This window comes from Temnothorax americanus, unplaced genomic scaffold, assembly GCF_048541705.1.
Source record: "Temnothorax americanus isolate GAGA-0224 unplaced genomic scaffold, ASM4854170v1 Scaffold26, whole genome shotgun sequence".
Classification (NCBI taxonomy): domain Eukaryota; kingdom Metazoa; phylum Arthropoda; class Insecta; order Hymenoptera; family Formicidae; genus Temnothorax; species Temnothorax americanus.
The window spans coordinates 730,239-754,293 of NW_027509401.1; the positions used below are offsets into that span (position 1 = coordinate 730,239).

Sequence of the window (24,055 nt, forward strand, 5' to 3'; positions counted from 1 at the left end):
ATATAAGGCATTCAAAACAGACGGAACGGATCGACGGAAATCTAGTAAATTTTGTCTTCCGCGCTTCCGCGTTTCCGCGTTTCCGCGCTCCATGTAATGGCACCCTGGGAGTCGCAAGACGTGACCACGCACACGCGACGTTGAGGAGAATACGCGACTGTGCGTGGTCACGTCTTGCGACTCACGACTTTGCGATTCCCAGTAGAGGATGGCCGCGTTCAGCAGACACAACTGTTGAGTTCGTCTTCGCAACACTGCGTTCGTTGCGTGGTTAATTCTAAAAATAAAGCCCGGTGTCCACGATCACGATGCAAGAACTGTGTCCAAATTTCGGTTTAAGCCAATCAACTTGCAGCTCTTACAGAAAAGCAGCAGTTTCATTGGCTTAAACCGAAACTTGGACATAGTTCTTGCATCGTGGACACCGGGCATTAAACCAAAACTTGAGTGGAGGATTCACATTGGGTCCGATCACGTCCGATGTTCGACGTACGACGATCCGACATCCAATAACAGAATTTATTATTAGAGACAAAAATTTCCTATTGGATGTCGGATTGTCGTACGTCGAACATCGGACGCAGTGTGAATCCTCCATACTTGCATCGTGGACACCGGGCTTAAGCCAATGAAACTGCTGCTTTTCTGTAAGAGCTGCAAGTTGATTGGCTTAAACCGAAACTTGGACATAGTTCTTGCATCGTGGACACCGGGCATTAGGGCCTAAACAGAATGGCTGTCTTATAACCTTAAGGCAGTGTTTTATGCCTTAAGTCTTTGTCTTATGTAACGCACAATACTGTGTTAATGTTTCCTGTCTTGTGTAGTATACGCGACGTATAACTACACAAGACAGGAAACATTAATACAGTATTGTGCGTTACATAAGACAAAGACTTAAGGCATAAAACACTGCCAAGACAGCCATTCTGCTTAAGCCCGGTGTCCACGATGCAAGAACTGTGTTCAAGTTTCGGTTTAAGCCAATCAACTTGCAGCTCTTACAGAAAAGCAGCAGTTTCATTGGCTTAAACCAAAACTTGGACCAAGTTCTTGCATCGTGGACACCGGGCTTTAGGCCCTTACAAAAAAGCAGCAGTTTCATTGGCTTAAGCCCGGTGTCCACGATGCAAGAACTATGTCCAAGTTTCGGTTTAAGCCAATCAACTTGCAGCTCTTACAGAAAAGCAGCAGTTTCATTGGCTTAAACCAAAACTTGGACCAAGTTCTTGCATCGTGGACACCGGGCTTAAGAGCCACGGTTCGACTGCTACTCAGCGGCTTGGTCACCGACCACCGACCACCGACCAATGAAATCGTAGATACTCTAGTGAATACAGAATACACTCTCACTTTTCGCAGCAGCACTGTGCCGCGCGCGTGCACGGTGCCGATGCCGACACTGCCGACATCTAGAAACAGCTGTTCGTCAACACCCCTAACGCCCCCCATAGCTTAGCCAATAGCCATTAGCCATTCTCCCGACCCCGACCGTCATGGCTGCTTCCAGGTTGACGAAGCCATCAAAAAAGATGACCGTCGTTAGATGAAAGGGATTAATGAGCACGTACGCAAGTACCCCTGTTTGGATCGAAATCAGCAGCAAGGACTGCACAGTTGAAGTTTATACCTTTCTTCTTATATCCGTAATTTATGTAATGACGGTTCTGTAATTTTCTAACTCGTGCGCGAATGTTCTCCTACGCCTTTCACCTTGTGCGAGTAGTGTTCTGCGGTTTAATTAAGACTTTATCCGAACCGATACGCGTGCGTCCACGAGAAATGAAACAATGATGCCGATAAAGGACAATCAAGATGTGGCATGCTTTTTAGTTACCAAGCATTCTACATGGAAAGGAAAGTAAGTGCACCGCGTTGTTCTTTCTCATATGTGTATCAATCCATATTTTTGCACGTCACGTCAAGACGTTGCATTGGAAGCGAATTAATGTCCAACGTCAAACAAAAGATTGTACGATTGTTCGATGGTTGGTTCATGCAACTCAAGCATATAAGGTACTGATGCTGGGACACTTTGTGCCTCTAATTGTAAGACCTACCTATTGTCCGGAGATACCTTTATCATTTTAGTTTTTAAGTAAGTGTAATGCGACGTAAAATCAAAGATAAAAATATATGAAAAATATTTTTATCTTTGATTCTTTGATTTTAATTTGTGTTACAACTTATTTAAGGACTAAAATGATAAAAACGTTCAGACATAGGACGTGTCCAGGCCGTGGTACATCTTAATGTATTATAGAAACAATCCATGCATTATGACACGTTTGTGCAAACGTTACATATAAGAAAGTATCGCTTATTTATGCGTTGTATAGATTGATATTGATAAGAATATAATACTTAAATTGTGTGCCATCTTTATGTTAGATATGTCTAACAAACGTAATTTTTAATATTCAACATTCTCATTAGGTATTTATTTAACCAAGTTACGTTCGATAATATAATATATGACTCTTTGAAATAACAATGCTATTTTCATTCGCTTACATCTAACAATAAGTAATATATTTTAGGTACAAGCGTATCTTCTCCATTGGCTCTATGGGGATAACGACGTACAATCCTGGTACATTAGAAGTGACGAACAAATGGGAATATTCTGATTTTATAAGTGTACAGCCAATAAATAGAAATCACGTAGGTTCTCATGAATTTACTATAACCGTACGTAAGGAACGGAAAAATGAGACCATGAAGTTTAGCTCTGAACATAGACCACACTTATTGACAGAAGCACTTAAGTACAGAAATTATGTTGAAAAGTCTAAAGAAACTTTGGTAAGTTTACACATGCACATGTATTTTTTCTTCTTTCTCTTCTCCTACTCACAATGAGTATTATATATGAAGGAAATGAGCCCCACACTTGGGGGGGAGGGAGAGAGGGAGGGAGGGAGGGAGGGAGAGAGAGAGAGAGAGAGAGAGAGAGAGGGAGAGAGAGAGAGAGAGAGAATTACTAACTATATAATATATGCATACATATATATGTATGTTACGTATTAATAATATTTATATTTGCAGAGATATTCAGCTTACAAACATCACTGGTCTGATACAAGATTACCCATTGTATTAGAAATAACACCATACAGTCTTGATCAATTAGATCCTGCGACAAACATGGTATTAGCTAGTTATTGTTATAAAGATTTTGAGGGGCTCCTGACAATGAAAGATTATCCCAATGGATTTGTGATTGTATGCGGTGGATTTGGACGTCTGCATCTCTTCGCTTCTAAACATATGGAAGAGATAAAAAAGAACGTGCAAGAAACTGCATTAAATAACTTGGGCATTAATATAAAGATGTTGAAGGAGCCTATAAGACTCGATGACTTTATTGCTCAAAGATTAGGGAAATTTAGCAGCGACGAGCATATAACGAGCGTATCGGAATTTACTGTCCACAAAATCTCCTCGAGACATCTGGATCCTCAAAGAAGAACGCTTTGTCTTTCAGACACTTGCCTGTTGGAAAGAGATCCTCAAACCTACAACATTTGTACTCTTAGGCCACTGTCGGACATTTTTACTTTGATTCGTGATAACGATAATCCTCAATTGTTCACCGTACAATATCTCAATGGTCAAATGCGCAGTTATACCGCGACAAATAGAGATTCCTTATTGGCATCTTTACTGGATGGTGTAAGAGCATCTGGTAATAGAGATGTTCATGTAAAGATGTATCCCATAGCCAGAGGTAAAAGACTCGGACCTTTCACGCTACCTGTTGACGAGGAGGTCGAGACGACGCATGTTAAATTCCTTCAGCAGCCGCCTGGAGGACGTACGTTTGCTGAAATTTTGGAGAGGTTTAACGCAAATGTACCGTACAGCGGGCTTAATTACTCCATTACGCAAGACGTAAGATGAAGCATTTCTCTATCTCTGATTGCGTATACGAGAGTTGTACTTAAGAAATATCGTTAAGTAATCCGTACGCATTTGTAAGCACATGGGTAACAGTTTGTACAGTACATTGAAGCGGTTAAAGTGTTCGTGAGACTGCGTGAGTTTCGAGTTTCCCTTTGAAACTTAATAAAATCGATATACGTGTAAAGAGATTGTTAAGTTTTAAATGAATACATTTATATGAATTATAAATAGTACATAAAGGGACATGAGACATTTTCTGTTTATCCAGGAAGTTTTACCGCTTGAATGGACTGTAACAACATTACAACTCCAAGTACATCGTATCACGAATGATTACTTACAGGGGATTTTTACTGAAAATAAAGACAAGATTATCCTCGGGGCTTTGAATACTTTAATAAGCAAAGATCTCGAGACAAATAGCGAGATTGAAGCACAATTTCATGCACTGCGAAGACTGGTGGCTAGCAAAATCGGTTTTGCTGCATTTACAACACTTCCTGGCTTTAGAGAAACCGTTGGTACAAAGGTCGTGAAGGCTTTGAAAAGACAAACGTGTGGTGTAACGCAAGCTGCCATAGATTGTATTTGCGCTCTAATGCAACCAATGCATGACGATTGCGATTTAAGACAAGAACAACTGAACAAAAGTAGTCTTCTCAGCAGTAATAAGTTTTTAGAAAGTCTACTTGAAATGTGGGTTAATCACATTGTAAGTATTTCACAAATGTTACATTTACTCTTATTGTTCGTAACATCAACGTTGTTGCGTGTGTTTCTGAGATCTATTTTAAAGCCTTTGCTTTGTATGACTTGATTGTCTTTCAGCATCTCACCATTTTTGTTTGTTTGTTTGTTTGATAATTATTTGTAAATTTTTTAATTCCTGAAATATATTTATTGACGTCTCGATAACGTTAACATATGGTTAACGTTATGTCTTTTACTATAGAAGCACGAAGAAGCTGTAAAAGTTTTTTTATAATGTACAGAGATCGCGTATAAAATATAATAAGACATGAAATGAGAGAGAGAGAGAGGGGGGGGAGAGAAATATGATTTACTATGCACGACACATCGAAGCCTTTCTTTTTTTTAATATTACAGAATCATGGTACAGGTGCACTGGTAGTCTCCGCTATGCTCGATCTTTTAACATTTGCCCTGTGTGTACCATACAGTGAAACTACCGATGGCAAACATTTTGACAATCTTTTAGAAATGGTTGCTACAAGAGGTAGATCTTTGTTTAAATTGTTTCAACATCCTTCGTTGGCTGTGGTCAAAGGTGCTGGATTGATAATGCGAGCGATTATTGAAGAGGGTGCACCAGAGGTAGCAGCAAAAATGCAAGAACTGGCACTTGCAGAAGGAGCTCTACCAAGACATTTGTTAAATAGTTTATTTACGATCGGTAGTGACAGCAGATTATTAACGCATCGACAATTATGCCGACATTTAGTAGGTTTGTGGATCACGGGACATCCTACAGCTATGGGATTATTGAAACGAATTATGGTGAGTCGATATTGTCTATATTGAAATAGGATTCGCACTCTGTAAGATGGAGACACAGTTATATGCTTTTAAAATAGCGCCTATTACGCGGTGCCGTTGAATACGAATAATGTGCAACTGCTGCAATTTGTTCGTAGCCGGTGGGTTTGTTGAATTATTTGGATTCTGATGAAAAAGTACCGGAGTCATTCTTGGAAGAAGAGAGATTGAACAATCGTGACAATTTAAAGATTGCTATAGATCATGCGTCAAGAAATAAGAAAAGTCCACAATGGATCGCTATCGAACGTCAGATGCGAGTAGTTGAAAAGCATGTAGAAAATGCTTTGCAACATTGGGGTGCTCGTATTGGAATAGAACGTAGAGAGAAGATTAAAGAGCGTCCGATAGTTTTAAGAAAACGTAGAGAACGAATTAAATCTGAAGCAAATTGGAAATTATTCTATTATAAATTTAATCAAGATCACGCACTGCCAAATTTAATTTGGAATCACAAAACGAGAGAGGAATTGCGAATAGCTTTGGAAAACGAGATACGTGCATTTAGTTCAGATAAAGACTTGGCTGGCGGAACTTTGATTGCGTGGAATCATAGAGAGTTCGAGGTGCAATATCAATGTCTTTCGGATGAAGTTAAAATTGGAGATTACTACTTGAGGCTTTTATTGGAAAAGGATAGTCCGGACAGTCCTATAAGAAAATCGTAAGTACATATATTGCGAACCATTTTACATACATTCGACGAAAAACGTCGCGTGTTACGGGACCGTACCACGTTTGTGAGTCCAAAGGTACGTGATTGACAAACTGGTACTTGCGTAACAAACGTGACGAAACCAACGGTGGAAAGAAGAAAGAAAGAAAGAAACGTTTACGAGGTGTTACAAATAGCATGAAAATAAGAAAAAAATATGTGATAAATGTTTGTCTAGACAGTTTACGTAACGATGTCTTATTTTCAATTGCAGATACGAATTTTTTAATGATTTATACCATAGATTTTTATTGACTGCGAAAATCGAAATGAAGTGCCTTTGCTTGCAAGCGATGACGATAGTGTACGGTCGATATTACGAGGATATTGGTCCATTCTCAGATACGAAATACATATTGGGAATGTTGGAACGTTGCGCGGATAGAACGGAGCGCGATAGGCTAGTCATGTTCATAAATAAACTCATATTGCACAGGCGAAATGTCAAAGACATAATGGATCAGAATGGTGTACGAACCTTAGTCGATTTATTGACGTTGGCACATTTACATACTTCCCGAGCAGTCGTACCGGCGCAAACCAATGTGATAGAAGCGGGTCCACAGCAGGAACGAATGGAGAAAGAATGGTATTACAATAATGGAGATCAACGTGAAGGTCCGATGAGTCTAAAAGACTTGAAGGAACTGTACGGTTCAAATCATGTGACTCACAAAACAAAAGTTTGGGCACAGGGATTAGATGGATGGAAAACGATTTCACAAGTGCCACAATTAAAGTGGAGTCTTGTTGCAAAGGGAACTCCCGTGATAAATGAAAGTGAATTGGCTACGTTAATCCTCAACATTTTAATCAAGATGTGTGAATATTTCCCAAGTAGAGATGCCGATGACGCGGTAATTAGACCATTGCCACGTGTGAAGCGATTGCTATCCGATCTTCAGTATCTGCCACATATTGTACAGCTTTTGCTAACGTTTGATCCAATCCTAGTTGAAAGAGTCGCTACGTTGTTGTGTGAAGTGATGCGAGACAATGCAGATGTGTCAAAAATTTATCTTACCGGCGTATTTTACTTTATCTTAATGTACACTGGTTCTAACGTCTTGCCAATTGCAAGGTTTTTACAACTTACGCACACTAAACAAGCCTTTAGGAACGACGATGTGAGTCTGATACATATGTCTGATATTTACATCTGTTTTCATTAATAAAACGTGTACGATACGTACACGTACGATAGAGAAATACTTGTGTATGTATAACATTGTTGTCGTGTTCTTTAGAACACTTCTTCAGATATCATGCAACGAAGTATTCTCGGCCAACTGTTGCCCGACGCAATGGTGAGTTATTTAGAGAATCACGGAGCAGAGAAATTTGCGCAGATATTCCTTGGAGATTACGATACGCCGGAAGCAATTTGGAACGCAGAAATGCGACGAATGCTTATCGAGAAAATTGCTGCGCATATTGCGGATTTTACTCCCAAGTTGCGAAGTCATACCATGGCCAGGTATCAATATATCGCTATACCTGCTGTAAGATATCCACAATTGGAAAATGAATTGTTTTGTCAGATATTCTATCTCAGACATCTTTGCGACACTGTTAAATTTCCACAATGGCCCATCCCAGAACCTGTAAGTTAAAGCAAATCAGGTGACTTGATATTTTCTGTATCGTGCATCGTGCATTAATGACTTATACGAGTGTGATATTGACGTAGGTACAATTATTAAAAGATGTATTAGACGCGTGGAAAAGAGAAGTAGAGAAAAAGCCACCTCTAATGACTATGGATGAAGCTTATAAGCAACTTTGCTTACCTAGTGGAAAGCAGCATGACGAAGCGATCGTGAGGAAGTCGTTTTATAAATTAGCTCAAATGTATCATCCCGACAAAAATCCTGACGGCAGAGTAAGCCTGTATTTATTGTGAATTATTTTAATACTTTTATGTGAATGTGCGCGCGCGCGCGCGCGCGCGCGTGTGTGTGTGTGTGTGTGTGTGTGTGTGTGTGTGTGTGTGTGTGTGTGTGTGTGTGTGTGTGTGTGTAACGATAATAATGATTCCAGGACAAGTTTGAAGCTGTTAGTCAGGCATACGAGTTTCTATGCAGTCGCAGTTGTTGGTCGACGACTGGTCCTAATCCTGACAACATCGTTTTGATTTTAAGGACGCAGAGCATTCTTTTCCATAGATATACAGATGAGCTTAGACCTTACAAATACGCTGGTTATCCTCAATTGATTAAAACGATTAAGCTGGAAACGGATGACGAACGATTATTTTCAAAGTCTGCCCCATTGCTGGCAGCTGCAAGTGAACTTGCGTATCACACGGTGCACTGTTCGGCTTTAAATGCCGAAGAATTGCGAAGGGAGGGTGGTTTAGACGTATTGTTGGAAGCGTATACGCGATGCGTATCTGTTTTAAGCAGATCGAGCAAACCCACTGACATAGCAGTGCAAGTTTGTATGCATATAACTAGATGTTTCGCTGTTGCCGGATCATTTCGAGGATGCAGAGATAAGATTATTGAATTGCCGCAACTTGTAAGAGACCTTTGCAGAATACTGCATTTTAAGGTACCTACAAAGATATAACGTATAACTAAAGAATATATAGAACTCTTTCCAACTTATTCCATCTCACGTTTTATTTTTCTTTGTTCTCTCTTTTGCAGCATTTAACAAAATTATGTGCAGTTGCCACAGAGTGCGTTTCATCTCTTGCTACAGACAGCATATTACAAATGCAACTATTGCACGCCGGTGCTTTATGGGATCTGTTGCTCTTCATGTTCAACTACGATTACACATTAGAAGAAGGTGGTGTGGAAAGAACGCAAGATGAAAATCGTCAGGAAGTAGCCAATAACTTGGCTAAATTGGCAATTCGTGCTTGTGCTAGATTAGGTGGTTACATGAAGGACGACAACGAGACCCCCGTTAATCCAGTTACAGTTGCCGCTCTAGAAAGTTTATTAACGCCCTATCTAGCACGTCAGCTTGTTAAAGATAAACCTGAAGAAATTTTAAAGATACTGAATTCTAATTGTTCAAATCCATATTTAATCTGGGACAATGGAACCAGAGCGGAATTAAATGAATATTTAGAACTGAAACGGCAAGAGAGATTAAATAACAGCGATAATTTTGAACATGATTTTAGTGATTTCAAATATACTGCTCATGCTGACGAATTAGTAATCGGCGAAATATTCGTCAAGGTATACAATGAGCAACCAGCATATCCAATCGAGGTAAATTTATTTCCAAGTTGGAAACAAAATTGTGCGTGTGCGTGTGCGTGCGTGCAAGATAATTTAAATAACCGCTACGGTCCGTGACAAAAGTAATCTTGGAGAGCTATTTAATTTTCAGAATCCCAAAGGTTTCACGATAAACTTGCTTGAATTTCTATCACTATCTTCAGAGTACTTAACATCTTTAGGCAGTATTAGTTTGGTTAAAAAGGACCAAGATAAATTGGAGCACATCGTGATGGCGCTTAAAGCTCTGAATAATGTTATCAAAAATAACCCTGGCATTGAATTACAGTGTATGGGACACTTTAAATTGCTATTTGGACTTTTAAATTGCAGTACGTTTAAATTAATTCAAAAGAGCGCTCTAGAAGTGATCAGTAATGTTACCAAGAATCAGGAATGCGTTGATGATATTGCCGCAAATGAAGTTGTCGTGCATTTGTTGTTATGTTTGCACAGCTTGAAAGAGTATCAGCTTCTCGCATTGGAAACTTTATACGCACTGATGAGCTCGACTAAAATTGTTAAGGATGCATTATCGAAAGGTTTGTACACAGAAAGATACTGACAGAGGCCACATTGAGAACATTGACCGTGACTTATAATAAGACAAGATATTTGTCGATTAAATCATGCATTGAAAATATTTGTTATGTAATGTTTTCCAGGAGCTGTCGTGTACATTCTTGATCTCTTTTGTAACTCGAGTAATATTCAGACGAGAGAAGCAGCAGCTGAATTACTTGCAAAAATGTCATCCGATAAATTAGCTGGACCAAAAGTTAAGCTCGATTTATCGAAATTTTTACCTAGATTATTCAGCGAAGCTATTCGCGATGCACCCAAGCAGTGTGTACACATGTTTGAGACACAGCACGAAAATCCTGAATTGATATGGGATGATGATGCAAAGGCTAGAGTAGCGAGAATTATTGCGGAATTGAAAGACGAGTAGGTATTATAACGTGCGTACGCACGTTCCTTCCCTTCTCTCCTTTCCCTCTTCTTTCGTACCTTCCTTAGCGCGGTGCAAGGATGTCGAGTTAATTATACTGATATCTTATCTTTCAGATACCACGCGTTACAGAGACGAAATCCAAATGCCATATTAAAGTTACCTGATACGCAAAATAATATCGATATCGCGACGAACGAGCCTGTCGTAGGTGGAGTGTATCTTCGATTATTTATAGCCAGTCCCGCTTGGGCGCTTAGGAGACCAAAGGAATTCTTAAGTGAGCTGATGGACTCTACATTAACATTAATGTCCAAGGAAAAGACCGATGTAAGTCGTATAATAAAAATACAGTGAGAGCTAACGTATGAAAATATTATCTTGACTTGCGTTATTTTATGTACCTATTTTTTATTTTCTTTCTAGACGGATATGTTGGAATTAACGACACAGGCTCTTGTGTGTTTACTCCAAGCGCAACCTACTTTGGCGGACCAAGTACCATCCTTGGGTCATATACCGCGACTTTGTCGACAGATGGCTGCTCATAACGGTCAGCCCGCGGTATATAAGACAGCTATATTAATTCTACATCAATTAGCGACAAGCGAGGTGAGTAACGCACCTGTCGTCAACAATCAGTTGTATATAATCTACACGTATGTTGCTACGTTCGTTGATTTATTTACTTGCGTTTAGATTTGTATCTCATCTATATGCCAAACGGAATGCATAAGTCCATTAAAGCATGCGATGCAATCGAGAAGAGACATGATCGCGGTAGCATGCGAGACGCTGAACAGATTATTTTCGACGAATGAAGATAGACTTATCAAGCAGGTATGTGTAAAGAGGATTTGTCATGCTTCACATATACCGCGTTCAAAACTCGTGATGGTTTTTTATTATTATTATTTTTTTTTTATTGTTATCGTAGGCGTTGGACGCCGAAATGGTACCATATCTTTTAAATATATTGGAAGGACGATTAGATCGTGTTGAAAACCCTGCCACGACTAAAGCACAAATAGTAAAAGCTTTAAAAGCCATGACGAAAAGTTTACTTCTTGGTGAAAAAGTTACGGCCATTTTGGAAAAGTCGAGTGTATGGGCAGAATATAAGGATCAACGGCACGATCTGTTCATTTCGAATAATACCACGTCTGGTTATCTTACAGGTATAATATATGTGAATAACTTTAATGCATAGCTAAATATATATATATATATATATATATATATATATATATAGATATATATTTTTGCCGCGTATTAACGTGCTTGATCGTTATTTAGCTGGAACACCTGTATCTGCTGGCTATTTGACAGCAGGGCCAAGTACAACTTTAACCACGGGCCCACCACCAGTAGACAAAGAAGATAGTTTAATTAATAGAAACGATAGCATCTGATATAGATAACCGTGTAAGTGATACAAAAGGCAGTAAGAACATTAATATTGAGAGATTCCTGTCGGTAAATAATACCGGTATAGAGACTACATTGTCTGTGATTTTTGGCTTCTTATAAAGAGATAACGTTATTAATTAAATATATTGTTTTTGCCGCGTATAATCTTTATGTTAGGATTACGAAGTATATAATATTTCGTTCTTTAATTACATTTATATGTGAGCAGTAACATAGTTATAAGCTTAATCATTCGTCAGTTTTTAAGAAACATATATATATATAAAAGTAAAATTATAACACGCACACGCGCGCGCGCGCGCGCGCACACACACACACACACACACACACATAATATTATATATATATCTTGCCCAAACAGTCTCTATGTACATACATACACACATACATCAGCAGTATCGTAATGAGATTTTGTCACGTTTCTAGAATTTACATTTGCTGTAAGTTCATTTGTAAAGTGTTTAAGAAACAAAAATGAAATCCGAATAGTGTTGCCTGAATGTTCAAAGTTGACTTTTTTCTTTCTCAAAAATCTAAGTGAAGGAATAATTATCGGCTAATTAAGCTTAACTTTGAATAACGTTATTGTAAATTATTTCCTTTTCTGGTATTTTTTCCCACTTAACTACGCGGCAATATTACTTTCTTATTCGAGGTTCAATTTTTAAGCTTAATTACGCGTTAATTACATTTCCACTTGAATTTTTATTAAGGAAAGATTGATACTATGAAAAGAGGAATACATCTAAACTAATTCTCATATCTTTAAGAATATCTATGTATAATATAAGAGATATTTTTTAACAGATTAACTATGAGTTCACGCATGTAAAAAATTCCCGAAAATGTATAAGATTTATGTAATAATTTGCAGTAAAATCAAAAAAGAAAAGAAAAAAAACCATCCAACAGAAATTCATATGTATAACGCAACAACTTTCTCTGTGATAGCATGTGTTGATCGCGACGGGGACACAAGGAGAGAGAAATAGAGAGAGAGAGAGAGAGAGAGAGAGAGAGAGAGAGAGAGAGAGAGAGAGAGAGAGAGAGAGAGAGAGATGCCAGTATGTTCCAAGCCTTGTCACTGTAAAAAAAACCAATGGCGACATTCCAATCAGACAGAAATATAATATGTATATTTATATGAAATTTAAAACGTCTGCGAAAAGGAAATATTAAAACGTAGTGTTAAAGAGTTGGAAAATCTATCTATACTGAGCAGAAGCTAGTAATACGTAATTTTTGTTAACGTTATGTTATCGGAATGAAAAGTTTCATTGATTGTGAAAAATATATTTATATTTTTACTTGCTCTATCTATTATTTTCTCTTTAGAAGAGATCATATTTTTGAATATAACAAGATATTTTTTAGTTGTGTACGTGTGGCTAACTATTACACGTGACGCGTATTTTGGATTTCAAATAGATGAAAAATATTTATTATCTTAAAACACATTTTTTTGCTGCATACTTTAATATTAAGAAGGACATTATTAATACGCATATTGTATAATTATATCAATTTTTCTACGACTTTTCTAACGTTTTCCAAATATATATACGACTCACGTACCATGTATAATTTTATTCAAGTCGGAAGAACGTGCATATTACTAACCAGATTATTGGATAGTTTATTTACCATAAGATTTTTCGTATAGATTCCTGCGAATATCCTTGAATTGCCTTGAAAAAAAATTCAATGATCTGGCCAACCATGTATATATTATATACACGTATTATAAAATCTCAACGTGTACAAAGAGTGATAACATCTGGTGATACTATAACGGAAGAGATTCTTTTCAGTGACATAGCATCCATGTATACACTCAAAAGATGCAAGAATTTAAAAGATGCTTAGAACACGTTTAAATCTAAAAAAAAAACATCAAAAAAGGACAGAAATGTTAGAATATTTTTTAGATGTCTTTTAGAAGTCATTTTAAGAGTATATTTAGACGTTTGTGTTTTATGAGCAACATCACTTTTTTCCATATCTCACGTGCTATAAGTATTCAATTAATAGTATATACTTATCACTAACAATAAAATAACATTGAAATGGCATCGAGAGATTTTAAATATTACAATACGAATGTAAGTTACATTACTCTTACTTTATCATGCATCAATCATACATTTTTGCCGTTCAAGATTGGCGAGTCTTTGCTTTTCCAAGTAGCAAGTGACTGAATATGAAATATGAATGTTTTCGCAATAATATAATGATACATGTTTGCATAGAACATACTTGCAAATAATTGCTAACGTTTGCTAACGTCGTACGTTGTTTATTTAGAAATAAAGGCTATTTGTTGGCACGGTTGACTTTTAAATTTTATGAAGCAAAATATATAATTTGTAGTACTTTATTCCTATACAGTCTCGTCTTTTCTAGAAAAAATAAAGGAAATAACTAAAACAAAATACGCGTATGTATATCGTAAGTTCTGTATAAATTCTGAATATGCATTACAGTTACAGCATATACCGTGTACAGAGATATAATTAATGCGTTAAAAATTGCAAATAAATAGGAAAGAGCTTCAGCCAAGTTGATGTATTTATCACTGAGTTTTTTTTTAATTGCAAGTAATATTTGTATATCCGCGCGCGCGCTTGCTCACACACACACACACACACACACACACACACACACACACACACACACACACACACACGCGCGTATACAAGAAGAAATTATATACCACAAATTATTGTATGTATAATTAGAAAATAAACGATTTTGCACACAATAAAAATTCGACGAGCTTGATGAGCTAATTAATAGTTGTGCTTTCTACATTAATTCCATTTAACGTGCATTAATCGACCTTGGCTCGTTACTTTCGTCGGCTGCGTCATATAAAATATCGCACAGACTCAAGTATTTATTTTCCGAATAATCACTGAGCAATTTATCCAAGCTTTGTTTTAATTCTGTAAAAGTAGGTCTACTTTGCGGTCTCATATTCCAACATGAATACATTATGCTGTATCTGGAAAAGATAAAAGAAATAAAAAAAAAGGAAAAACAATAAAGTATAAAACTGAAACGTTATATACTTAAAAAATCTAGATAATTATATAACGTTATAACATGCATACAATTCTCGGCTACAATTTGGTGGTCTCTCCATTCGATATCCGGATTTGAGAACGTGCAAAATTCTATTTGCGGGAGTACCAGGATAAGGCATAGCACCTAAAGTAACTATTTCCCACAATAAGATACCAAAAGCCCATCTATAATCCAAAATTTCATTGTAGACAATCAAGCAGATGGCACAACGTAGTTATATGTATAAGTGTAGTGAAATATAGAATATACGTACACGTCGCTGTAAGTAGTATATATTTGATGTGTCAAAGCCTCGAGTGCCATCCACTTTAAAGGCAATTTACCATTTCCTTTCTTTCGATAAACATTCTCTCGATAGATATCCCGACTGAGACCAAAATCTGAAATTTTTACCACTCTATCTGGTCGCACTAATACATTACGAGCAGCCAAATCACGATGTACTATCCGCGTGGAAGATAAAAATTCCTATAAACATAACAACCCGTGTATTCTGATTTATATGAAATAACAGACGTAGGAAAGTGGATATCACATATTGTTTCACTATTGCAAACTTAATAGTACGCGATACAGCGATTGTTAATATTGGCATGACCTACCATTCCGGTAGCTACTTGTCTAGCAAAATTCAATAAATCGGCAGAAGTAACATTCTCTGTATATTTTATCACATCTGTAAAAACATTTTGACAGAAGAATTACACACTGGTATGTATATAATTATATCCACGTGCTGTCTGTGTGATTTACCTTGCTGAATATCGTATAAGCGATTGGCGATCGTACGCGTATTCTTATAGTTGGAGATACATTTTTCTGCATAATAGAGAAAAATCCTTCGTTTGAAAAAACATTTGAACGTGTTATCACATATGTAACGTGCGTCATGTATTACCTTGATCTCTCTCTGTGTTCTCATTAGCAACAGGTACCGTATTGGATTTCAAGTGAGTCCTACACTCGACGACGGCATTCACTAAATTCTGCCAAATCTAAAAACAAAATGTACGGGAATGATTGCTTTCGTGCATGCTTTATTAAATATAACAAAGCACGTACTCGCGAAACAATGCATTTTGCGAACTATAATGCATTTTTCACGTTAGTATTTATAACCGTACTATATACTTTTTGACGCAGCTCACCGTCCTTAAATACGTTTGTAAATCACCCTTGCTACAATATTCCACTACCAATAAAGGTTTGTCGTACAAAGTGCAATATCCAATTAAAGATACTATGTTTGGATGCTGACCAGCAGATTTCATCATTGAAATCTCTCGATGAAAATTTCTTATATCCTCTACCGTTGGATTATCTGCACATAATGGGAATAAACGTGTTCATCCATGCATATAATTTTAATGCTTCTCTGCATGTGTACGTATTATATGACGTATATATGGACGCATATGGACGTATTTATGTACGTTTTCTCTCGTGTGGTGAATATGCCTTACGTCGTACACACAATATTACTACATAAATAGATTTTTCTCTGTTTCATGTTATATATATATATATATATATATTATTCAAATACCTTTCATCATCTTAACAGCTACATCTGCGATAGCGCCAACGTCATCTTGCAATGAGGCAAGTCTGACAATACCGTACGCCCCACTGCCTAATATGCCTTTAAATTTCAGCTGTTGTGGAGTAAGTTGAAATTTATCACGAGGCAAAAGAGTAGCGCTATTATCTACCGCATACGCTCGCTTTAAAGGTTTCTTAAGAGAATCCATAGAACCCTGCGTTGAGCGCAAAATTACGAAAATCTGAGACACGCGCTTTGGCGTTAAGATATACGTGGAAAATTATTTCGATAATAAAACAGAATATGTATAATAAAATAACGTTTGGGATTAACATCCGGTGAAAGATTAATTATCAATAACAAAGCTGTGTAACGTTTCTAACATAAAATTATTAACCAAGAGTTGATTGTACGACAAAAAGTCAACCGTCAACCGTCTTACACGTAGCCATCCAGGTAAATATTGCGCACTAATCATCCGTTATCGATGAGCTTACCTCAAAATGCATATATTCCATATTAGTTTGCTTATGCTTCTTGTTACGACGTTGACGTTGCATACAGATTATTCCAAACACCACCGCAACAATCACTAATGTCGATAACGCTACAATGATCTCGCGATAAGATAGCTCTGCAACTATATATTATGTCGTAACATGTCTCATCCAAATGTAAATTTTATTCGATGTGACTGATGGAAATGCCATATGATTATTATGTCTACCGCACGCGCCTACCTGATGCTTTCGCGATACTTCCGGATATAGTCGATTGTAAACTTACACCACCTACTGATTCTGCCACAATACTGATTTCGTATTGCAGTCTCGCCGCGACGTTCGAGAAGAGAGCTTTGACCGCATCCTATTAAAAAAAAAAAGCAAAACGTTCTGACTTTTGGTATTTTTATAATTAAAAGAATTGTTTATACTTAGCGCGCGAATAGATATACCGACGCCAGATACAACCAGTAAACGCGGTTCGAGTTGAAACGATGAGTCAAATCGTAACGTATAATTGTCTGGCTGTAGAATGGGTTTATTCCAAGTAACTGCAACATCATACGATCCATCGCTTCGCATTCGAATGTACTCCGTCCGCAAACCTTTTACCTTTTCAGGTGCTACATATATATAATCGAGAAAAGCATCTCTGTTATACGTACGTTTAAATCAGTTGAGCTTTGATAAAAAAGCTCAAAATGTTTTCAAAATATATCCGCTAAAGTATATACAATATGAGTTTTTTCATTATTCTCTCTCTTCGCGCGAGATTATATTATACATATTACGTATGTACATACCGCAAACGCTTAAGTCGTGATGACGTTCTAGACACGATGGAGTGACGAAAGTAAAAATGGTTGCATTACTAACTTTAGAAAAGTCATCGTTACTCGATCGGATCGATATAGTATTATTCTGATTGTACCGTAAGTGTCTGAGAGAAAAATGGAAATCTGAAGGCTGAAAAGAAATGTATGAACAATAACTGATACGTTGATAAAATTAAGATAAATTTATGTTTAATACGTAAACACACACACACACTCTCTCTCTCTCTCTCTCTCTCTCTCTCTCACCTTCTTTAAATCAAAATTGATCAAATCATGTTCTCCCGACCAAGACAATATATTATAGTTACAGCTCTGGTCTAAAAAATATAATAATCGCACAATGCTGCTATATGTATAATAATAACATAACTAGAACGTGTTTAAGCATATGTCGCGTGTTTTAACATATATATATATTGCGCGTGTTACCTTCAACAGGTTCAAAAATAATTTCGGCTCGTAGTTGACACACATTGTTACTTTCTTCTTCAATTTTTACAAGCGAAATATGTTGAATTTGGTTTGGTTGGTAATCAACTGCAAATATCGATCTTACGTGACGCTTGATAAGAGGAACGTGTAACGCAATTAAGCTAATAATATCGATCTCGAATACCGCATACTTCGTCGTACGCATAATATACCGCCTGTGTGCGATTAAATTACGCGCAATGTTACGCCGAAGTAAAAGAGATTTCGATTCGAGATAATAATACCTGCGTAAGTCGAAAACCAATCCGACGTTTCAGCTAATGAAAACCCGCGCTGTGTTATTCTGTGTAAACGATAACGATAAAGCGTGTCTGACGTCAAGTTTGAAAATGTCGACAATCCGCCGTTGCTCTATGGAAGAAATCTGCCTTGTAAAGAGAGGCAAAAACGCATAAGCGCCGCTCGTAATCGAGAGGACTCTAAAAGTATGTATATATATATATACCTACTTAAGTTTCTCGGCCGCGTGATACCAAGACGCGTCACGCGATATATACATATATATGTAATATATATGTATATGTACGGGGAGTACGAACGACGTTAAGAAATATTTCGCTTTTTGATTCTGGCGTGACTCTTGCGAAAAGTGCAAAGGTGCGACTATGCGAATGTGACGTATAATTGAAAACGAATAGAAAATAGAAACGCCATCGCGTTAATTTTATCATCTGTTTCTAGCTCGATATTATTGTTAACGCGCGCGCACGGGAGTAGATCTAACATATATCAATACATACATATAGAGTATATATATCCTAAACTATTTAAAAATTATATTCCATTCTCTATTCTATACGTGTAATTTAAATGTTTCTCACGTTCGATCCTTTCGCGTCGAGTAAAATAAGAGTTGCGAGGGTTGCGAGGGTGACAATTAAGGGTTTTAAAGAGCATATTTACCACTGTGGCTGTATCCCAAGCGTCGACGGAGACGCTTTGTCGAATAACGTAGCTTCCAGGATTATGCTTAATTATTAGGGCGTTCATTCCTCTGCAGTGTAAAGTTACGTTTGCGCCAGCTTCCTCCTTCGTTCTCGGATAAGCTGCTACGTCGCAAAACAACTTTAATGTATGCGGTGTATAATCCAAGCGAGGTGTTGTCAGCTTTCTTTTAATTAAACAATTACGTCGCGTGCAAGTTTATAACTTACGCTCAAACTCGCCTGTAGGTTGCGAACAATGATTTCGGCACGACTCCTAAAAAACAATAAAGAGGCAAGGAATAAAAAAAATATATATATTATGTATAATGTTTTGAAAATAATTATACATATAGGTATATTGTATATATCATGCACGGACATGTCCGTAGATCGGTAAATTGGTAAATCGTTTCGATATTACCAAACGAGCGGCGAAAAAGGTCACGGCGCGAACGACGCGCCGATCGATCGAATGAAGCCCCTTGCGCAACGCTATAGGCAACAGGCAATAGAAATCAGACGAAATGTCATATATAAATGCAGAATAAATCAGTGACACAGGCAATATATATATATATATATATATAGACACGGAGTTTCCGTCACGTTGGAACGTCTGTGCCTCGTGCCTGTTGCTAACCATATCAATCATAGCATTCGAATTTTTTAGGTTGTACGTAACGATTTTTTTGTTCGTTCCTGTTCCTATTTTGCCCGTTGCCTGGCCGTGTGCAAGGGGCTTTATCGGCTTGACTTGAAGCGCGTCGATCGACTCGTCCGACGTGATATCAGTGACAGTGACAAATGTATAATGTATAATATCAACGAATACGTATGTACATACATTATACATACTCGCGGCTCGCGGATATGATTTAATTTAACGTAATGAGAGCGTGGCGCGCGCGTACCTCTGAGACGCAAGGTCGTCGCACGTCGCATAATATATATATATATATATATGTATTAGCTAGGTATATCGCACGTGGATCGCTTCGTTATCTCGGCTAGGTGCATGGCCTAGGGTATATTATGTATTTGTCCTAAACGCGCGATAAACCGATAAACTATACGTCCACGTCCACGCGTCCACGCTGCCACGCGCTGCTTTTCGCCACTCGACGTGTTCGACGTGCTCGACATGCATGCGCGCCGTGTCGTCGCGTGTAAAGGCTATTCTACAATTGCGTAAGAGTAAGGAGTAAGAGTAAGAGTAACAAATTGATCAATCACAGTCGATTATTTTCCTCAAATTCTCACTGTGATTGGTCAATTTCTTACTCTTACTCTTACTCCTTACTCTTACGCAATTGTAGAATAGCCTTAATACTGTAATATATATGTCTGACGCGACAATCAACGTACGCGGTACGCGGTACGCGCTGAAAACTTAACTTTTATCGTTAACGTGCTAAGGAAAGAAGAAAAAGAAAGGAAAGAAAAAAACAACGCTTGAAAACCGTTTGTTGAAACGATGGTTCGCGAGCATGACTTTCCACAAGTGCGATGCAAAGAAAATGCGAAAAAAAACAGATAAACATGTTTAAAACAACTCGATGCATTATGCAGTCTACCGTCTGCCGCCTTGTACTCTTCTCTTTCGATATAGCTTATACATATATGGGTGTGTATGTGTGCGTGTGTCTACAATTCATTTCAGCTCAATTAAAATAAAGCTGGTAAAAGCAGAGTTTAATGCGAGAGTTTTTGATACGCGCACGTGCGAGCAAAGCGACGCATTTATATTTATGTTACACATTTACGGTACGTTGCTATAAATAATATTTACGCGTATACGCGGTGTCGTTCGCGAAATATATCGTACATTGCCATTGTCGCAATATAATGTCGCAGCTTTTAACTGCAAAGTCGTTAAAGGAGGGAACGTGTGAATCTTCCTTTATTTAAAGAAAACTAAACTAAACATTGCAAGATTGCAAGTATTCGCGAGTCGCGCTTTTGCAGCCAAGCCAAGTCGAGTCCGCGTCGACCGCGACGCGACGTGGCGCGTGGACGTGTATGCCACGTATACGCCATGTATGTATACATACTTGTCGGTCTACTTTTCAATGATATATATTGACACAGGTGTCAAAACAAACGTCTAAAATGTGTTAAAACGGTGTCCCGATGAACGCGCGTATACTTATTTCGGTACGTTATTTATTTTGTATAGACTCGACGTAGATAAACTCTTCTAGAAAAGAGAGAGAGAGAGAGAGAGAGAGAGAGAGAGAGAGAGAGAGAGAGAGAGAGACTAGGTTTATTTTCTTCTAGAAAATCGAGCTCTTTTCTCTCTTCAGTTCTCAAAGATATGTCGTTGGTCAATGTATTTAAGAAATAGGCTAGAAATATTTTCGCTTACGTGCATGGATGTTGATATAAGTATTATACATCTTATATGAGCCTCACGATAGTCAGTTTCCTATTGGCAACGTAGCACGTCTCTCTCGATAGTCTCGATAGGTACCGTTTAACGGTTTAACCGTCGCGCGATATATAGGTCCAATTGAGTTTTACGTTGCCACAGCAACAGAATTTTTGTTCTCTCTCTCTCCTCTCTTTCTCTCTCTGGCTTCTTCCAAGTTCCAAGCTAATTTATTAAAACGTCAGAGATATATGTTACAGGCGATGTAAACCACGTCTACGTATGACGAATACGCGAACTTGTGAAATAGAACTCCATAAGAATTCCTTTTACCATTTATCTCATTTCGTCCCACGCACCCAACATTCTTTTTTTGTACATATAATATAGAATAAAGTTTTATAGTCAACTTACGTTTCTACATAGCGCTAGACATCCAGCGGTATCCAAAGCTTCTTGGAGACGAAACCCATGGATAGTAGGACGTACGCGACAAAATAACAAAAATATCAATAGCATTCCGTCGATCTTGCCCGAAGACACGCGGCGCGTATCACCCATTCAAGATTAATATTACTATATTAACTGAAGAGCACTTGGATTTTCGGATAGATAATAAGGACAAGGATAAAGCTAAGGATGAAAAGAGAGAGAGAGAGAGAAAAGGGAAACGGGGCTATTTTCTTCCTTTTCAAATTTATACGTTTACTTTGTTTATTTTCACGTGAACACTGCGCGTTGCAAATCGCGCCAACTTGGAGTGGACCGCGTGGAGCTAGTCGACCCACGATCAGTCACTAGTCGATAATCGATCTATGTTATAATATTTCAATTCCGTAAGCGGCGTAAGCCGTGTAAGATATTCGTCAGAGATAACATATATGTAAATGTGACGTGAAACAAGCACTTTTGCACGATATTGTTATTCCACCTGAGATTATACCTAAAATGCTTTATCTTTGAAACGCGCACGTTTCAGCGGTAAAATCACGCGTCAACGTTTATTATTTCGATACGCAAACGGCGGCACGTATTCGAGTCAAGTGACCCTCGACCCTCTCATGATTCGTGATTAATAACGTAAAATTAATTGTGAGATGTAAAGCTCAAGAACGTGACACAAATAACGCCACGTTTGAAAACGCTCGAGTGTTATTTCAACGCGTATATTACGGCGGCGGCGGCGCGGCGGCTCCCTACCAGGGTACCCTATGCGAGGTACGACTATCTCGTATGCTAATAAAAGGTGGGCGTTGCACTCCCACTTCCCACTTTTTCCCTCTATACTTGGCATACTTGCCGTGCCTCAGTTTCGTTTATTTTATATAATTCAGACGAAAAAGAGTTTCGATTCTTAATATAACGTTGAAAAATTACTATTATATATTATATATGTGTAACACAGCTTTTGCAATGAACGTAATAGAACAACGTGTTTCAAGTATCTCGTCATCCTTAGACTGTCCGACTATGTCCTAAAACTTACGCGTGCCGTTCACGTCTTCTTCAAGTGCCGTCAACTTGAAATAATCCAACGATTCGACATGGGTATATTGTAAATGTAAAGCAACAATTAAACGTGATTGATGAGTTTGCAACGTTGTTTATATACATATATATTTACATACGTAAAACGTGTGTAATATTATTTTTTTTTTTTTATGAAAATGTCTTCGTGCCGATACATTGCTTATATTATTTAAAAATAAGCGTTATATGTGAAAAACGAAAACAGAGTATTTTGAGTAAAAGTATATATATATAATATAATGTAAGGTTTATTTTCTAGAACGATTCATATGAAACCGAGGAGCACAATTTTTTTCATCTCGTATGCGATACGTAATCAAGAGTTTTGACACTTTCAAGTTGTCGAGTAACATATTGACGTATATTTTATGATCACGGTGAAAGAACGGTCGCCGTGGTCGCCGTGGTCGCCGTGATCCAACGATACATAGGTTAGGTTAGGTTAGCACGCGTCTTCGTTCCTCATTTCGTGTACGTCGCATTTATGTAGTGGAAGAGAAATACTAAGAAAAATAGCGCAACTCCCAGGATGTTGCAGAATATAGCTAATTGTACGTCTGTAATCATCTGTAAGGCAACGAGTCCATTTTAGATGTTTCAAGTTATCTCTATATACTTGATTATATCGCGTTCGGATATATCCGAATGTTCTCATTAATGTAATATTCGTACGCGTGAAAGCACCAAACGTATTTACGTACCTTATAGCTGTCAAGTTGCCGCTTCTTAATGTTTTTGTAAGATTTTCAGTAAAAAGATGACGTGTGCAAAGGCAGAGGCAGGCAGAGGTCTGTGGAGAGTGGAGTAGTGGAGATCGTGGAAAATGTAGGAGATGATATATAATAATATATATGGGTATATGTATTGACGTACATTCAGCGACCTCCAGTTTATCGCATCTAGTACTATATATCAGAGCCACTCGTTCCAACGTTTGTTAACTCGAAATTCTAACCGATCGACCGACCGA

At 37.8% G+C, this 24,055-nt stretch overlaps 3 protein-coding genes across 13 annotated transcripts; 1 reads left to right on the forward strand and 2 right to left on the reverse strand.

Moving 5' to 3' along the window:
• Positions 1-1,472: 1,472 nt before the first annotated feature.
• On the forward strand, positions 1,473-14,489 carry Rme-8 (receptor mediated endocytosis 8). Of its 2 annotated transcripts, none has more exons than XM_077409286.1 (18): positions 1,473-1,861; positions 2,541-2,805; positions 3,049-3,894; positions 4,175-4,618; positions 5,014-5,424; positions 5,562-6,127; positions 6,393-7,305; positions 7,426-7,782; positions 7,869-8,060; positions 8,219-8,731; positions 8,830-9,408; positions 9,530-9,959; positions 10,083-10,365; positions 10,486-10,699; positions 10,796-10,981; positions 11,069-11,209; positions 11,307-11,547; positions 11,666-14,489. In XM_077409286.1, the coding sequence occupies exons 1-18, from the start codon at positions 1,791-1,793 to the stop codon at positions 11,779-11,781; spliced, it is 6,768 nt and encodes a 2,255-aa protein (XP_077265412.1). In that variant the 5' UTR covers positions 1,473-1,790; the 3' UTR covers positions 11,782-14,489. The 2 variants fall into 2 exon arrangements, with proteins under 2 accessions (XP_077265412.1, XP_077265413.1); XM_077409287.1 differs by having other exon boundaries at positions 4,250-4,618.
• Positions 14,490-14,496: 7 nt separating this feature from the next.
• Positions 14,497-23,149, reverse strand: LOC143899212 (tyrosine-protein kinase receptor torso-like). Of its 10 annotated transcripts, none has more exons than XM_077409299.1 (18): positions 21,970-23,149; positions 19,416-19,461; positions 19,165-19,307; positions 18,486-18,612; positions 18,199-18,306; positions 18,016-18,086; positions 17,737-17,899; positions 17,390-17,556; positions 17,171-17,297; positions 16,928-17,064; positions 16,434-16,644; positions 16,036-16,208; positions 15,786-15,882; positions 15,641-15,706; positions 15,490-15,563; positions 15,141-15,355; positions 14,914-15,051; positions 14,497-14,804 (listed from the first exon to the last, which is right to left on the reverse strand). In XM_077409299.1, the coding sequence occupies exons 1-18, from the start codon at positions 22,114-22,116 to the stop codon at positions 14,621-14,623; spliced, it is 2,394 nt and encodes a 797-aa protein (XP_077265425.1). In that variant the 5' UTR covers positions 22,117-23,149; the 3' UTR covers positions 14,497-14,620. The 10 variants fall into 10 exon arrangements, with proteins under 10 accessions (XP_077265425.1, XP_077265435.1, XP_077265428.1 ...); XM_077409309.1 differs by having other exon boundaries at positions 16,928-17,070; XM_077409302.1 differs by having other exon boundaries at positions 16,012-16,208; positions 16,928-17,070; positions 21,553-22,111.
• A 145-nt stretch (positions 23,150-23,294) lies between these two features.
• Positions 23,295-23,652, reverse strand: LOC143899219 (dolichyl-diphosphooligosaccharide--protein glycosyltransferase subunit 4). The gene has a single exon (XM_077409321.1). The coding sequence runs from the start codon at positions 23,650-23,652 to the stop codon at positions 23,548-23,550; it is 105 nt and encodes a 34-aa protein (XP_077265447.1). The 3' UTR covers positions 23,295-23,547.
• Positions 23,653-24,055: the final 403 nt, after the last annotated feature.

What these genes read in the sequence shown, in the direction of transcription:
- Rme-8 (XM_077409286.1), top strand. Translation starts at nt 1,791, where the DNA reads ATGATGCCGATAAAGGACAATCAAGATGTGGCATGCTTTTTAGTTACC. An exon ending in GACAGTCCTATAAGAAAATC is followed by an intron (nt 6,128 to 6,392) that starts GTAAGTACATAT and finishes TTTCAATTGCAG; the next exon opens with ATACGAATTTTTTAATGATT. An exon ending in TGTCCAAGGAAAAGACCGAT is followed by an intron (nt 10,700 to 10,795) that starts GTAAGTCGTATA and finishes TTTTCTTTCTAG; the next exon opens with ACGGATATGTTGGAATTAAC.
- LOC143899212 (XM_077409309.1), bottom strand. Translation starts at nt 22,116, where the DNA reads ATGGGTGATACGCGCCGCGTGTCTTCGGGCAAGATCGACGGAATGCTA. An exon ending in GTCTAGCGCTATGTAGAAAC is followed by an intron (nt 19,462 to 21,969) that starts GTAAGTTGACTA and finishes ATTGTTTTTTAG; the next exon opens with GAGTCGTGCCGAAATCATTG. An exon ending in AGCTGTTAAGATGATGAAAG is followed by an intron (nt 16,209 to 16,433) that starts GTATTTGAATAA and finishes CATTATGTGCAG; the next exon opens with ATAATCCAACGGTAGAGGAT.
- LOC143899219 (XM_077409321.1), bottom strand. Translation starts at nt 23,652, where the DNA reads ATGATTACAGACGTACAATTAGCTATATTCTGCAACATCCTGGGAGTT.